The sequence below is a fragment of the Mobula hypostoma genome, chromosome 5 (assembly GCF_963921235.1).
Source record: "Mobula hypostoma chromosome 5, sMobHyp1.1, whole genome shotgun sequence".
Lineage (NCBI taxonomy): Eukaryota > Metazoa > Chordata > Chondrichthyes > Myliobatiformes > Myliobatidae > Mobula > Mobula hypostoma.
The window spans coordinates 36,529,679-36,547,282 of NC_086101.1; the positions used below are offsets into that span (position 1 = coordinate 36,529,679).

Sequence of the window (17,604 nt, forward strand, 5' to 3'; positions counted from 1 at the left end):
GGAGGACAAAAGGGAAACAAAGCACACAGAAGGCAAGAATTACACTTAGTTAATAAAAATCAAAGAATTAAACACTCAGGGGGTGGCTTTAGCCCACCGTGCCCATGTCTGTCGTTTGAAAGAGTTATTGAAATAGTCCAATTTAACCCACTTTTTTTAAAAACAGTCGATATTTTCATTTAATGTAATATATACCCTTCTTGTTTTTTTTCACTGTTTTTAATGGAGGTCGGGATTGAGGACGTGATTTTAAGTTTAACTCTGTTTGGTTTCAAGTTAGCCCATTGTTTTGCTTTGCTTTTAGTTAGTTGCACAATGGGTTTTTTTTGGGGGTTTTTTTTTTCTTTTTTTTCCATTGATATATATAAAATTTAGTATACTATTATGTTATCTTGGTTTCTTATGTTTAAATTACATTGTTTGTAGTATTTTTTTTTGGTATTGATACCTTCTGGAATTTTATTATATTTTAACATTGTATTAATGTTTATATGGTTTACCTTTTTGTATACTTATTCAATAAAAAGATTTAAAAAGAAAGAAAAGAAAAACAGTCTTCCGGATCTTCAACTTCGTCAAAGACAGGACCCAGGCTGTAAAAATAGGGGACAAGCTCTCCTCTACAATCACTCTGAGTACCGGTGCCCCACAAAGCTGTGTACTCAGCCTCCTGTTGTACTCACTGTACACCCATGATTGTGTAGCCAAGTTTCCATCAAACTCAATATATAAGTTTTCTGATGACACCACAATTGTAGGCCGTATCTCGGGTAATGATGAGTTTGAGTACAGAGAGGAAATTAAGAATCTGGTGGCATGGTGCAAAGACAATAACCTATCCCTCAACGTCAGCAAGACGAAGGAATTGGTTGTTAACTTCAGAAGGAGTAGCAGACCGCACGACTCAAATTACATTGGTGGTGCGCAAGTGGAACAGGTCAAAAGCTTTAAGTTCCTCGGGGTCAATATCACAAATTTACTTCCTGAGAAAACTAAAGAAATTTGGCCTGTCCCCTAAAACCCTCACGAATTTTTATAGATGCACCGTAGAAAGCATTCTTCTAGAGTGCATCACAACCTGGTATGGAAGTTGTCCTGTCCAAGACTGAAGAAGCTGCAGAAGATCGTGAACACAGCAAAGCACATCACACAAACCAATCTTCCGACCTTGGACTCACTTTACACCGCATGCTGTCGGAGCAGTGCTGCCGGGATAATCAAGGACACAACCCACCCAGCCAACACACTTTTCGTCCCTCTTCCCTCTGGGAGAAGGCTCAGGGGCTTGAAGACTCATACGGCCAGATTTTGGAACAGCTTCTTTCCAAATGTGATAAGACTGCTGAACAGATCCTGACCCGGATCTGGGCCATACCCTCCAACTATCCGGACCTGCATCCTGGTTTTTTTGCACTACCTTACTTTCCATTTTTCTGTTTTCTATTTATGATTTATAATTTAAATTTTTAATATTTACTATCAATTTGTAATCCAGGGAGCGGGAAGCATAGAATCAAATATGGGTATGATGATTGTACGTTCTAGTATCAATTGTTTGGCGACAATAAAGTATAAAGTATAATCACCAAATAATTCTCAAGGTATTTTATTTTATCCATTTTTGGAAGTTACTAGTCATTGAATCAACTTCCACTGTACTTTCACAACCAAACTCACTGCAACTCACAAGAAGACAATAAGACATTGGAACAGAATTAGGCAATTAAGCCCAGCGAGTCCATTCCACTCTTTCATCATGGCTGATCCCAGATCACATTCAACCCCATACACCTGCCCTCTAACCATATCCCTTGATGCCCCGACCAATCAGGAATCCATCAACTTCTACTTTGAATATACCCACAGACTTGGCCTCCACCGCAGTTTGTGGCAGACCGTTCCAGAGATTCACCATTCTTTGGCTAAAAAAATTCCTCCTTCCTTCTGTTCTAAAAAGTCACTCCTCCATTTTGAGTCTGTGCCCTTTAGTTCTGGATACCCCCACAAAAGGAAACATCGTCTCCACATCCACCTAATCTAGTCCTTTCAACATTCCTGACAAACGGTCTCGGCCTGAAACGTCGACTGCACCTCTTCCTACAGATGCTGCCTGGCCTGCTGCGTTCACCAGCAACTTTGATGTGTGTTGCTTGAATTTCCAGCATCTGTAGAATTCCTGTTGTTTGCCTTTCAACATTCAGTAGGTTTCAAAGAGATCTCCATGCATTCTTCTAAATTCTAGTGAGTACAGGCCCAAAGCTGCCAAGTGTTCCTCATACGTAAACGCCTTCATTTCCAGAGTCATCCTCATGAACCTCTTTTGGAGTCTCTCCAATGACAACACATCCTTTCTGAGATATAGGGCCCAAAACTGTTGGCAATACTCCACTGCAGCCTGACTAGTGTCTTATAAAGGCTCAGCATTATCCCCTTGTTTTTAATATTCTATCCCCTTAAAATAAATGCCAACATTGCATTTGCCTTGTTTACCACAGACTCAACCTGGGAATTAACCTTCTGGAAGTCTTGCAGAAGGACTCCCAAGTCCCTTTGCACCTCTGATGTTTGAATTTTCTCTCCACTTAGATAATAGTCTGTACACAATGCATTATCATATAATTCCCAATGCTATATTCCATCTGCCACTTTTTAGCCCATTCTTCCAATTTGTCCAAGTCCTGCTGCAATCGAATTGCTTCCTCAGCACTATTGACTCCTCCAACTATGTTTGTATCATCCACAAACTTTGCCATACAGCCATCAATTCCATTATCTAAATCACTGACAAACAATTTGAAAAGTAGCGGTCCCAGTATTTACCCCTGAGGAACACCACTAGTCACTGGCAGCCAACCAGAAAAGGCCCCCTTTATTCTCACTCACTGCCTCCTGCTCATCAGCCATTCTTCTATCCATGCCAGTATCTTCCTGTAACACCAGAGGATTTTATCTTGTTAAGCAGTCTCATGTGAGGCACCTTATCAAATGTTTTCTGAAAATCTAAGTAAATGACATCCACAGCCTCTCCTTTGTCCACCCTGCTTGTTACTTCCTCGAAGAATTCTAACAAATTTGTCAGCCAAGATTTCTCTTTTAAAAGAAACCACACTGACGCTGACTTACTTTATCATTAGTCTCCAGGTACCCCAAAACCTCATCCTGAACAATGGATTCCAACACGTTCCCAACCACTGAGGCCTACAATGAGCCTATGCACACTACCTCACTTTTCCTCCCCTTTTTTTTGTACTACTTATTTAATTTAACTTTTACATACATTTCCTATTATAATAACTTATGATGTTTTATTATGCATTGTGAAGTATTGCTGCCGCAAAACAATAAATTTCACAACATATGCTAGTGATACTAAACCTGATTCAGATTTTGATTCTGAATTTGGTTGTAAACAGTATCTTAAAGGAGATGGAGCACTAAGGTACAGTGCTTTTGAAGGGAAATTCCTTGCTCTGCATTCATGTTGTACACAGTTATTAGAGCTGCAACCTCACTGTGCCAAAATCCCTGGTCCAATCCTGACCCTGGATGCTGTCTATGTGGAATTTACATATTCTCCCTGTGACCATATGGGTTTCCTCTGCGTGTTGTGGGTGCTTCCCACATCCCAAAGACATGCAGGTTGGTGGATTAATTCACCACCGTAAATTGCCACTATTATGAGTTGCTAAAAACAGTCAATAAGAACACAGAGAATAAAATGATGGGATTCACGTAGGATTAGTGTGTGTGGATGGTTGATGGTAGGTACAGACTCACTCGGCTGACTGGCCTGCTTCCATGCTGTATCGCTCTGACTCTGTGTTAACCAGCAAAAAGTGCAACCACTGCTGACAACACACCTACATTAGGAAAATGCAGAAGAAAGAGATCTCAGAAGGTTTATGGATCAGTGGTTAGAAAAACTAATGGGTGCCTTGGCTGTGGAGCACAAAGATTGAGATTTTTTAAATTGTTGAAAAAAAATTCACAAGGATGTTCCTGGGACTGGAAAACTTGAGTTACAGCGCTGGGCAGGTTGGAGTCTTTTTCCCCAAAGTGCAGGAAGCTGAGGGGCATAGAAAATCATGAGGGTTATAGACAAGATGAATTATTATAATTTTTCAATCTTTTTCCAAAGGTCAGGGAAGACCAAAACTAAAGAGAGGAAAGATTTAAAGGGAAATTGAGGATGTTTCCCCAGAGGGAGATGCATATATGTAATGAGTCGCCAGACAAGGTGTAGAAGTAGGTACAATTACAATGTTTTAAAAAAAAACATTTTTTCGAGGAACATGGATAAGAAAGATTTAGCGGGATATGGGCCAAATGCAGGTAATTTGGACTAACTCAGTTAGCCGATTTGGTTCACACATGGACGAGTTGGGCCAAAGGACTTGTTTCTAGAAAGTATAACTTTATGCCTCTATGCTGGACTGCGAGCCAATGCAAATCACCTAACACAGGGCTGGTAGATTAATGTTCAAAAACACCGCACAAGCTTGAAAAGATGTACTTCTACAAATAACTAGCAAACAAATTTACTGCTGGGCTCAAAAAGTAATAACAATTTCTCAAAGAGTCAAGTATTAGAGCCATTCTCAAACAGCTGTCCTATTTTGTTTTAGACAATAGGTGCAGGAGTAGGCCATTCAGCCCTTCGAGCCAGCACCACCATTCACTGTGATCATGGCTGATCATCCAAATCAGTTTTGTATTGTGGCTTCCGATGCAATATTGTCAGAATTAATCTTTGATGGTCTCATTGTATTTTTCCAGGTTAGGAATTCATCCAGTTCAGTTCAGCTTGAATTCACAGTGGTATATAAATAAGACAATTAACAGAAGAACATTTAGAACTTTGAATATTTTAAAACATTTTTAGTTTAACCATTAGAGAGTCAGAGATAAACAACATGGAAACAGGCCCTTCAGCCCTACTTGTCCATACCAATCAAGTTGTCTCACTGACCCAGCCCCATATTTCTAATTTGGCCTCTATTTTGAGGATCAGAATCAACTTTACTCACCATATATATTACAAATTTGCTGTGACGTGTCCGTCAAGAGCATGACAGGCGACAAAACACAATAACATTCAACAATTATAAAGAATTATATAAAAATTAAGTTCTAGGTTGAAGTATGGATATGTAACAAAATGTGCATAAACACCAGCATGTATTTGCAACGTAAACAGCATTATAAAGTGATTTTAAAGTGTTTACAGTACAGTGCATTGACGAATTAAGAGATAGAGGGGTTTGAAGCGGGGGAGCTAACTGGAATGGTTCATCAGATTAACAAAGGGCGGGGGGGGATGGCAGTAAGAAACTTTTAAGATGTCATGAAGTTTTTGTTTTAATAGTCTTACAGCATCTTCCAGAAGACAGCTTTTGGGATAGGCAGTTTGCTGGTTTGGTGGTGCCGACAATGATTTTTTCCTGCCCGCTTCTTTGCCCTAGACACATTCAAGCCCTGCAGTGATGGGAGACTGCGTCCAAAAACCTTTTCTGCTGACCTGACAGTTTGCTGTAGCTTTTGTACATTGTGAGAGGATGCTGCACCAACCATACGATAATGGCTGATGTGAGGATGCTCTCTATGATGGCAGTGTAGAATTGCACCAGTAGTCTTGGGGAAGATGGAATTTTACTAACTGCTGCAACCAGTTCCTATCCAGGTACTTATTCAAGTGTCATAATTGTCCCTTCCCCTACCTCTTCCTCTGGCAGCTTGCTCCATATATTCACCAACCTCTGCATAAAATAATTGCTACTCATGTCTCTTTTAAATCTTTCCCCTCTCACTTTAGAACCTCTAGTTTTGGAGTCTCCCACCTTTGGGAAAAGACTGATCATTCACCTTATCTATGCCACTCATTATTATATACCTCAAAGGTCATCCCTCAGCCTCCTGTGGTCCTGGAAAAAAAAAGTCCCAGTTTATCCAGCTTCTCCTTTTAACTCAAACCATCTTGAACCAGTAACATCCTTATAAATCTTTTCTGCACTTCTTCCAGTTTAATGACATCCTTCCTTGATTAGGGTGACTAGGACTGTACACAGCACTCCAAAAGTGGCCTTAACAATGTCTTGCAACAGCATAGAGATATTGAACACAGAAATGGGCCCTGAAGCCTACTAAGCCAGTGTCAATTATCAAGCACCAACTTGTTCTTATCCTATGTTAATCTTATTTTAACCTCCCCATGTTCCCAACAATTCCTCCAGATTCTACACTAAAAACTCTGAGCAATCTACAATGGCCAACTAACCTACAAACGCACGTCTTCGGGGTGCTGAAGGAAACTGGATCACTTGGAGGAAACTCGATCAGCTACAGGAAACTCATGTGAGAATGTACAAACTCTACACAGGTGCACCAGAGGTCAGGACTGAATCCAAGTCATTGAAGTTAGAAGCAGACAGCTCTATTTCTGGTCAAAGTGTTTAAGTTTCCATCCTCAGCTGACACCAAGTAGAAATGTTGCCAAACATTTCTACTTCCAACTGTAAAAATACTTAAACCAATTAAGGCAGCTCTTCTTTTGTCTTAGTTTAGATTAAAGATCCCAGCACAAACCAGAGGTCAAATCTGGATACTTTAGTGTCTTACTTACTAAATACTTGGAGCTGTACAGTAACAGAACCACTGAGGTTTTTTTTATATATTCCCAGCAGTTTCTAAGTTCTTGAGCATCAAAATGGTACTAGTGTGGAATCTGGCAAGTGAAAATTATAGCCACCAACAATAAACTCAAACTAATTCACAACAAAGAAATGGCAAAACAAGTTATCACCAGTCCCTTGTTACAGAAGAACAAAAGGAGAAAATGTCATCTGGGTTTTGTGAGCTTAGATGAAGCTTCATCTGTTATTTGAAATAAAAGCAGCTTCTAATGTTATTGCAAAATAAGCTGGAAAAAAAAGACATATTTTGGTAACTCCCACAAATTAGTTAAATCTGTGATGATATGTACAGAGCCAAATGTGACTTTTGCTCTCTTCAATCTCAATCATGTAACATACACATTGGGCTCTAGCCCAACATCAGAGGCTTAACCACAATATTAGGGCTAATCTCCAGGACCGAGGGAGTGCTGCACTGTCAGAGATTCAGATTCCTAGCATCTGCAGTTCTTTGATTTTCATGTACTGTTGGGGGAGATGTCTTTCAAATGACACTTTAAAAAGAGTGCCAATCTGGTTCTTGTGTGTACAAGAACACTTCCAGCACAGTCTGAAGTAGGAGAATTCTCACGGCTACTGTGGTCAACATTTATCCTACTACCAATACCACACCAAAAAAAAAATCTGTTATTTATTGCAACCATATTAGTCTTGGACAACCAGGGATTTTCTTTCCTGAACATGACAGTTGACATGATTAATTTTAGGTGGAAGTTTGGATAAGGTAAAGAAATACTGTTTCCATTGGCAGGTAGGTCAGTAACTTGGAGATAGAGTCTTTAAACTAATAGCAAGGGACACGGGGGAAAACAAAACTTGTTTGGAGTGGCAGTATTACAATCTGGAAATACTGCCTTAAAGAGTGGTGGAAGCAAATTAACAAAAGGAAAAGGAATTTGATAATTGAAAAATAAAAACTATAGCGGTAAAAAGCCAAGAAATGAAATTATGTTGCTCATCAGATAACTCGGTACTGTACGTTGGGTTGAATTTTGCCTTCAGTGTAATGGCATTCTAACATTTTACAACAGAACAGTTCAAATAAACATATTTCCAAAGCTATGCCTCTCTTTTTAATTAATACAGAAGATATTGCAATAAAGAGCATCTTACCCGACATGCAATCTCTCCTCTGTTCGCAATAAGGATCTTGTCAAATGTCTGCAGTGGAAACAAACACCAAAAAACCTTAATGGTTGATACAGTATTAGTTGCAAGAAAGTTGATAGGAATATTTAACAAAGCTTAATACATCTACCAAAATTCTTGCCCACTCTCCCAATTAACTCCTCACAAAAATCAGAGTGGCAAGCACTAATATGCCACTACAAGAGGAGATTATGGTTTTATAAGGTTTTGTTTGATCCATCGATAATAATCGGACATGTGATGATGAAATAGTTTTACTCTCAAGCTACAGGTGCTGAAGCAAGTTTAACATCCTTGCTAATTAACCATCATAAAAATAATCTGCCCCAAATCTCAATAAAATTTCCGTATCACTTTATTGTTTTGATATTTTATAGCCTGACTAAAAGTAAAATCTAAAAACCAACAGTACTTGTATTTTATTGTATCCTTGCTTTCTTACCTTTGTTGAAATATGTAATTGCACGTAACAATCTCTAATACCAAAAGTTACCATATTTTATGGGCATATGTCCCTTCATTATTGGCCAACATATATTTAATTAGTACCTCGATTTGCCATCAATCTACCATCCCCTTGTTAACATGCTACTTTTTTGCTCATATTACTATTCTCTTTAATATAGTCACTGAAAATGCCTACAAGCATGTCATTTATGTACATAAAAAAAACAAAGTCTCGGGCACAAGGCCACCCACCCAAGACCTAGCTATCTAAAAGACATCCATTACCCTATCAATTCCCTAGCACTAACTAGCAAGCTCTTGATCCATCTGGCAACATCCTCTAAAATGTTAACTATTTTAATTTTTATAACATCACTTTCGTTGCATCTTATCTAAGACTTGTGAATAAACCGTGTTATGCTATTTCACAATTTCAGCAGTTGCATGAATATATTAATAGTGCCACACTACTCTCTAACATCCTACATAACTCTCTAACATTGTACTATAGTACAACTTCTGTACACACAGAATAATTTTTTTTCTACAAGACAGAAGCTGAATCATTGCATCTAAGCCATCTTAATGTACACCTACTGAAAAATATTGTGATAGTACAACAGAGATTCCCCATTGTTCTTAAAAGCTGAAATAGCTACTCTATCTTTAGCTCCTTTGTTTCTAATACTCTTGTCTTACTTCCTCCAACAATAGATGAATTCCCAGTCCCTGATCACTTAAGTGTTCTGGAAGCATCTCCCTCTCCTGTTCTCAATTACTGTTCTCCCCACCATCTATCCAACAGCTTTTACTAAGCACAAAATTTGAATTGTGCTTTTACTACTGGAGATTTATTAAGTTCTGCAAACCACCTCAGCCTCAATTCCAATTTCCGATCTTCCCGAATAGTTCCTTTATTGATATTTCTACTCATGTCATTTGTTTTCATTTTCCTTCCTCATTCTTGCATGACACTGCCTTACTATATGTATTTACTGGGTATGTCAAAGACTGGCAAATTTCTACAGATGTATATTGAAGGGCATTCTGACTGGTTGCATCACTGCCTGGTCTGGAGGCTTTAATCCACAGCATTGTAAAAAACTACACGGGGTCATACACTCAGCCAGCTCCATCATGGGTATTCGGCTCCCCACCATCAAGAATCTCTTCAAAAGGCAGTGCCTCAAGAAGGTAGCATCCATCAATAAGAACTCTCACCATCCAGGAATGTCCTCTCCTCACAACTACCATCAGAGAGAAAGTAGAGGAGACCGAAGACCCACACTCTACGTTTTAGGAACAGCTTCTTCTCCTCACCACCAGATTTCTGAACAGGCCATGAACCTGTAAACACCATCTCACTATTTTGTTCTCTTTTTACACCATTTTATATTTCTTATTGCAGGAAGTCTTTTTTCAATATACTGCACTGCATCGCTGCTGCAAAACAGAAAATTTCACAACACGTCAGTGATAATAAACCAGATTTTGATTCTATACTATTGCCCTCATACCATTATAACCAAGAATGATCATCTATCTTGTTACAGAGTACACCCTCTCTAAAACACTGCCAGCAACCCCCATCCTGTCTTCAAACCCAAGTGTTGCAAGATTTTCTCATTTCTGATGTGTCCTGCACTCAGTTTAAAAATATACACACACACACTTGCATGGGATGTAAAACTCAAAGAATCCACTTGATATCCATGGATAGTAGCGGTGCATCTGTGCTCAACCAGCATCTATCATCTCATACCTTAAGCCCATCTTCCTATTTCTTCTACCTTTTTATTGCCTAGCTTTCCTTTGGATACCTCCTTGCTATACTGTTCAACCACTTTGTGTACACATTTTCTGAAAGTAAAGGATGCTTCCGAACTTCCTGCTGAACTTAGCAAAGGCACTGTATATTCATGGTGTCAAGTTTTTGTCTCCTCGTGAGTGACAACATCTTCTCCATCTTCAGCCAAACAATTTCACATTCTCATAGATATCTATCAAGCAAAACTTACAGATTCATTTGGATCGTGGACTGTAGTAGAATATAATGCTCGAGAGACTGCAAAGCTGCACCTGGACCAGGATGTTGCATGCTAGAAGACGAACATAAAAGATTATTAAAATTTAATGTCACAAGGCCAGTCTGGTTCACATTCAACAACAATAAATTGCATTCATACAACATCTTAAATGTAACAAAACATCCCAAGCTATTTGATGGAAGAAATGAGATCCAACACTAAGTCATGCAAGCAACACACATCAAAGTTGCTGGTGAACGCAGCAGGCCAGGCAGCATCTATAGGAAGAGGTACAGTCGACGTTTCAGGCCGAGACCCTTCGTCAGGACTAACTGAAGGAAGAGTGAGTAAGGGATTTGAAAGCTGGAGGGGGAGGGGGAGATCCAAAAAAAAAAACTAAGTCATGCAAGGAGAGCCTCGGATGGGTGACTTTCAGAGATAGCTTTTAAAAATGTCACAGGGGAACGAAGGGGAAAAGAGATTTCTGGAATTAGAAACTGTTGAGCATTCAGAAAGGAAGAAGCCCTACAGTCCTTCAAACAATTTGATAGAAGCATGGATCTTGCATTTTTTTTCCTAGTCACCCAATCCTTTAACAAACTTATCAAAATTTAACCAGCTCAGTTTTCAAATTTTCATCAGATCCCCAGCCTCAAAAATCTGTTGAAATTCAGAGCTCCAGTCTTCTTTATGTGATAAAGTACTTGCTAATATTTGAGCAGCCAAGCTCTAATTTCAAGGTTTTGTCTTGTTGGTCAGGACTCCTCTTTGAAAAAAAATATTTATTCTTCTATTTCCCCTATAAACTGATCATATTAAACAAACCACTCAATGAATAAAATCCCATAATCTTTTAGGTCTGCATAGCTCAAAATATCAGTTGGTGTCATGCATCCTGAGGTACTGTGGAAGCAAAACAGGGAAAATACATCATGGTGTAGTCAAGAAATTGGGGTGAACATGGGAGGAAAAACTAATATAAATACCACAGCAGTGCAGTACAAGGGGTCAAATCAAGTTTATTATGTCCAAAAGTACAATGAGGTACAGGTATAATGAAAAAAAACTTGCTTGCATATCACGTACATCAGCGGTCCCCAACCACCGGGCCGCGGACTGGTACCAGGTCGCAAAGCATGTGCTACCGGGCCGCGAGGAAACGATATGATTTGGCGATATGAGTCAGCTGCACCTTTCCTCATTCCCTGTCACGCCCACTGTTGAGCGATTACGCATGCGAGGTTATTACCCGCGTGTCATCCGTGTCAGCGCGGGAAGGAGATCAACTCCTCGAGCTTGCAAATGACGGCGGGCAGAAAAGTATGTTTGACATAACATCTCTGCCAGTATTCTGGATCAAAGTCAAGGCTAAATATCCTGAGATAGACACAAAAGCACTGAAAACGTTGCTTCCATTTCCAATGTTCTTCTGCGAAGCGGAGTTTTCTGCAATGAATGCAACGAAAACTAAATTGCGGAATAGATTGGACATAAGGAACCCCCTTCGAGTATCACTGTCTCCCATCACCCATCGATAGAACCGCCTTGTTGCAGGAAAACAAGCCCAGGGCTCCCACTGATTCAGCGATATTGGTGTGTTGCAATGATTTTATATGTTCATACGGGGAAAATATTTGCTGTGTGTTTAATATCCAAACGTTACTTAAAATGTTATGATGCTATTGACATAGCCATATAACAATTACAGCACGGAAACAGGCCATCTCTGCCCTTCTAGTCCGTGCAGAATGCTACTCTCACCTAGTCCCACCGACCTGCACTCAGCCCATAACCCTCCATTCCTTTCCTATCCATATACCTATCCAATTTTTCTTTAAATGATAATATCGAACCTGCTTCTGCCACTTCTACTGGAAGTTTGTTCAACACTTACTTCAAGCTCCCCTGTCCTCCCCTGATAATTGACTTATCACTATATTCATGCGAGGAAAATATGCGCTGTGTGTTTAATATTAAATTCATTAGATAAAGCCTTTTAGAAACGAAATTGAGTGTATTAGCCATTTATCACCTATATTCAGGTCGTGATTAACAACATCTTCCCCCGCCCCACCCGAACAGAATCGCCAAAAACGACTTGCAGGGAAAAAAAATCGGCAGAAACATGCATGCGCAGGTCACCCATGTGCACTGGTGCCCGCGCAAGGCTTCATGGTCATTGTAGTCTATTTTGGGTAAACAACGTATTTGACTGCCACTCCTGTCCGTTGGCAACCCTACCGCCCTCCCCCCGGCCCGGTCGGCCGGTCCGCAAGAATATTGTCAACATTAAACCGGTCTACAGTGCAAAAAAAGGTTGGGGACCCCTGACGTACATAGATTCAGACAACTTACAATGCAAATTATACATGTTACATAAATTATATAAGACAGTTAAGAAATACAGAGTGTGCAAAACAACATTAAAAGAAAAAAATACCATGATCAGAAACAAGTCCACAGTAATGCAAAATCCAGTCTGTAGTGTTCTGTTGCTGATAGCACAGGAGTGCTTCATTGTCAAGGGGGCTACCTATCAGATAACATCCCATTTCTGTTATTGAATAAACAATTCTACAGCATTACTTCAAAGATGAGTGAAGGTATTCACAGAGAATTTTGACCACAATTTATCTTTACTGAAGACATAGAAGTAAATTATCTGCTTACTTACATACAAAATCATGAGACATAGGAGCAGAGTTATCTCATTCGGCCCAAAGCCCATGATCCACATTTCATCATGGCTGATTTATTTTCCAACCTTCTCCCCATAACCTTATCAAGAACCTATCATCTGCCACTTTAAATATACCCAATGACTTGACTTCCACAGCCACTTCTGGCCATGAATTCCACAGATTCACTACCCTCTGACTAAAGAAACTCCTCCTTAGGTCTGTTCTACATGGACACCCCTCTAGCCTGAGGCTGCGCTCTCTGGTCCTAGATTCCCCAATATAGGAAACATCATCTCCACAACCACTCTATCTAGGGCTTCCATTTTCCATAGGTATCAATGAGATCTAACCCCTTTATTCTTCTGAACTACAGCAAGTACAGCCATCCAATATGCATCGTACATTAATCCTTTCAATCCCGCAATCATTCTTGTGAATCTCCTCTGGACCGTCTGCAATGCCAAAACATCTTTTCTTAGATAACTACCCAAAACGGCTGACAATACACCATGCAGTCTGACCAATGTCTTATAAATCCTTGCTTTCATATTCTAGTCCTCTAAAATGAATGCTAACATATAGCTAGGGTGCTTAAGACTTTTGCACAGTACTATAGTAATTTATGTATTGCACAGTACAACTGCCACAAAAAAAAAATTCATGCCATACATGAGTGATGATAAACCTGATTCTGATATGGGTCTCTTGTGGACGGAGAATGGGAAGAGGGCAGGGAGAGGGGAATCATGGTTGGGAAAAGGGAAAGTGAGAGGGGATGGAGCGAGAAGCACTAGAGAGATATTCTGTAATGATCAATAAACCAATTGTTTGGAATCAAATGATCTTGCCTGGTGTCTCAAGGCTGGGTGCGTCTGCAGCCATGCCATTTCCCCCCTCCCCCACCACTGCTGGCACTACTTCTCTGCCACCTGTCCCACACCCCTCCCATGGTGCTCCACCCTTGCCATTCCTGACATCCTTTGCTCGTGCCTGATTTACAAACTCACTCTCAACTCCACAATACAATTGACAAATACAGTACTGTGTAAAATTCCTCGGCACCCTAGTTATCTACAAGTGCCCAAGACTTTTGCACAGTATTATATATGACAAGAGAGCAATACTTTACATATTGGAGTTGAGATGCCTTCTATACTGAGATGGAGTTTATACCTCAGCAGGGAGGATAGATCACTACTATTTGAGTAATGTTGCAAATGTTGTTTGATTATGTATTCTTTGTTTGCTTATATAATTCATTATGGGTTATATGTAAAAGTTTGATGTTGCAGTGTTCGTTAAGCTTAGCAAATAGCTTGCAGACGTTTCATCGCCATTGAGGTGACATTCACTGGGTGCAGTTATTGGTGTTTCTCTGGGAATGCTCACATTTATATAGATCCCCATTCGCCTGCCTCGGCCCTGATTGGCTTCGGCTGACCTTTGAATTCTATTGGCTCATGCTTTTTTTTGGCTATTAGGGGTTCGTAGACGGCATCTACTTTGATATGTTTGTTTACGAGGTTATTAGACAAGAACCAAGCTTCTGAAAATTCTTGTGCCTGTTTCGTGTTTGCCTGTGCCAGAACCCATGTAAAATTACGTGAATGGCATCACCACATTGTATGTGAGCACCTCACTAAAGAAAGCAAAGTAGACATGTTTATCCCCAGCTCCCGTGTTTTTGTTTTGACTAGCTTTTGGAGTTACAAAACAAAACATAACACTTCTCACTAAGTTTTGCTGTATTATAGACCCTCTCTTTTGCTGATATGCTGTCTTGAACTTCCCTTGTCAGCCATGGTTGTATCATTCTCCTTGTAGAATACTTCTTCACCTTTGGAATGCATCTATTCTGCACCTTCCAAATTATTCCTAGAAACTCCAGCCATTGCTGTTCTGTCATCATCCCTGATAGTGTTCCCTTGCAATCAACTTTGGCCAGCACCTCTTTCCCTTTCTCATGCCTCTGTAATTCCCTTTGCACCAATGCAATACTGATACACCTGACTTCATCCTCTCCCTCTCAAACTATAGTGTGAATTCTTTCATATTATGATCACTGCCTCCTCAGAACTCCTTTATCTGCAGCTCCATTATCAAATCTGGTTCATTACACAAAACCCAATCCAGAATAGCCTTTCCCCTCACGAACTAGACCACAAGCTGCTCTAAAGTGCCATCTCATAAGCATTCTATTAATTCCTTCTCCTAAAATCCAGCACCAACCTAATTTTCCCAATCTACTTGGATATTCAAAACCCCATGACTATCATAGTCTTGCCCTTATTACAAGCCTTTTGTATTTCCCATTGAAATTTATATCCTACACCTTGGCTACTATTGGGAAGACAATATGCAACTCCCATCAGTCTTTTTACCCTTGCAGTTTCTTAACTCCACACAAGGACTCCAAATCTTCTGATCCTATGTCACCTCTTTCTAAGGATTTGATTTCATTATTCACCAACAAGGCCACACCCATACCTCTACTTGTCCTTTCAATACAATGTGCATCCTTGAATATTAAACTCCTAATTATGATCTTTCAGCCACAGCTCAGTGATGCCCAGAACCCACCAATCTCCAGCTGATACCTTATTTTGTATACTGTGTGCATTCAAATATAACACCTTCAGTCCTATATTCATCACCCCTATTGATTTTGGCCCCATGTTCCCTTCAATTATCCCAATAACTGCAATTCTGACCCATCATCTCCCTGTTCTTCCTCACAGTCTCACTGCACACTACATCTCATTTTATACCAATTGCCCTATCCACAGCCATATCACTCCGGTTCCCATTTCCCTACCAAATTAATTTAAAACCTTTCCAACTGCTTTAGCAAACCTGCCCCCTCGGGTTCAGCTCTAACCCATCTTTTTTGTACAGCTCATACCTTTCCCAGAAGAGACCCTAATGACCCAGAAATCTGAAACCCTGCAACAATGCTTCAGCCATGCATTCATCTGCCAAAGTATCTTATTTTTACCCTCACTGGTGCGTGGCAGAGGCAGCAATCCAGAGATTACTACCCTGAAGGCTCTACTTTTCAACTTTCTTTTCCAATATAATTTTACATATAAGAACAGAGTAAAAGAAAAATATATATCAATACATTATACTAAATCGCATACAAAGACTCCTTACCCTATAGTCATACAGATTAATTAATTCATAACATTGAAATACAGTAATTTTATTATATTAAAAAAAACTAACCCCCTACCAAGACCGAAGCTGATTAGTAAAGGAAATGTCTGAAAGTCGTGGCTAGATTCAGAGATTGAACATCGAATCTTCTCTAAATTTAAACATGACATCATATCATGGAACCATTGAGCGTGAATAGGAGGGGCCGCATCTTTCCATTTAAGCAACAGTGTCCTTCTGGCCATAAGAGAAATAAAAGCCAAAATGTTCAAGTCAGATGACTCCAAAATGATATCCTTTCCTCCAACAATACCAAATAAAGCGGTCAAAGGATTAGGCTTAAAGTTTACTTTGAAAAGTATCGAGAATATTTTCCAAGACTCAAGCATGTCCAAAACATATAAATGAGTGAAGTTTCTCCACTATTACATTTATCACAATACGGAAATATATCTAAATAAAAATGAGACAACTTATCCTTGGTCATATGGGCCCTATGGACCACTTTAATTTGTATGAGAGAGTGTGGCGGGCACATAACGATGAAGTGTTAACCAATTTTAAAATTTGATTCCAAGTTTCCTCAGAAATTGAAGTCTGTAAATCTTGTTCCAAAAGGTTTTTAATTTTATCTAAAGGAACACTTCTCATTCCCAACAGCATTATAAATATTAGATATAGATCCATTATAAAAAGGTTTCAAATTAAAAATTACATCTGGTAGATTTTTATTAGGACTTTTAGGAAATGTACTTATTTGAGACCGTAAAAAATCTCTTATTTGTAGGTATCGAAAAAAATGAGTTTTGGATAAACTATATTTAGTTGACAGTTGTTCAAACAAAAAGAGACTTCCCTCCACAAACAAGTCCTGAAAGCATTTAATACCTAATCTATCCCATTCTTTAAAAGCCACATCAATCATAGAAGGTTTAAAAAAAAATAGAAAAAATGGGTCTCGAAAGAGAATATCTCAATAAGCCAAAGTATTTTCGGAATTGTATCCAAATTCTCATAGTGTGTTTAACTACCAGATTATCAGTTAACTTACTCAGAGACAAAGGAAGTGAGGATCCAAGAACAGAAATAATAAAAAATTTATTGACAGAGTTAGCTTCTAAAAAAAACCTACATCGGGTAATCCTCACGATTAATGTAATATAACCAAAATGTAAGATTTCTTACATTAACTGCCCAATAATAAAATCTAAAGTTTGGTAAGGCTAATTCTTTTTATCTTTCTGAAGATGAATTTTATTTAATCTAGATCGCTTATTCTTCCATATACAAGAACATATAATAGTCAAGAGAATCAAAGAAAGATTTAGGAATAAAAACAGGCAATGCCTGAAAAAGATATATAAATTTAGGTAATATATTCATTTTAATAGAGTTAATTCAGCCAATCAGCGATAACGAAAGAGGCGACCAATTTGATAGTATCCTTTCTACGTG

The 17,604-nt window shown here is 39.2% G+C and overlaps 1 protein-coding gene across 2 annotated transcripts in view; it reads right to left on the reverse strand.

Moving 5' to 3' along the window:
• The window catches only part of pcca (propionyl-CoA carboxylase subunit alpha), a 489,189-nt gene that overhangs the window by 450,865 nt on the left and 20,720 nt on the right, over nt 1-17,604 (reverse strand). For both annotated transcript variants that reach the window (XM_063048382.1, XM_063048383.1), the window contains exons 2-3: nt 10,304-10,384; nt 7,803-7,850 (exon numbers count right to left, since the gene is read on the reverse strand). In XM_063048382.1, the coding sequence (XP_062904452.1) occupies nt 7,803-7,850; nt 10,304-10,384 (129 nt within the window). The remainder of the gene's footprint in view (nt 1-7,802; nt 7,851-10,303; nt 10,385-17,604) is intronic.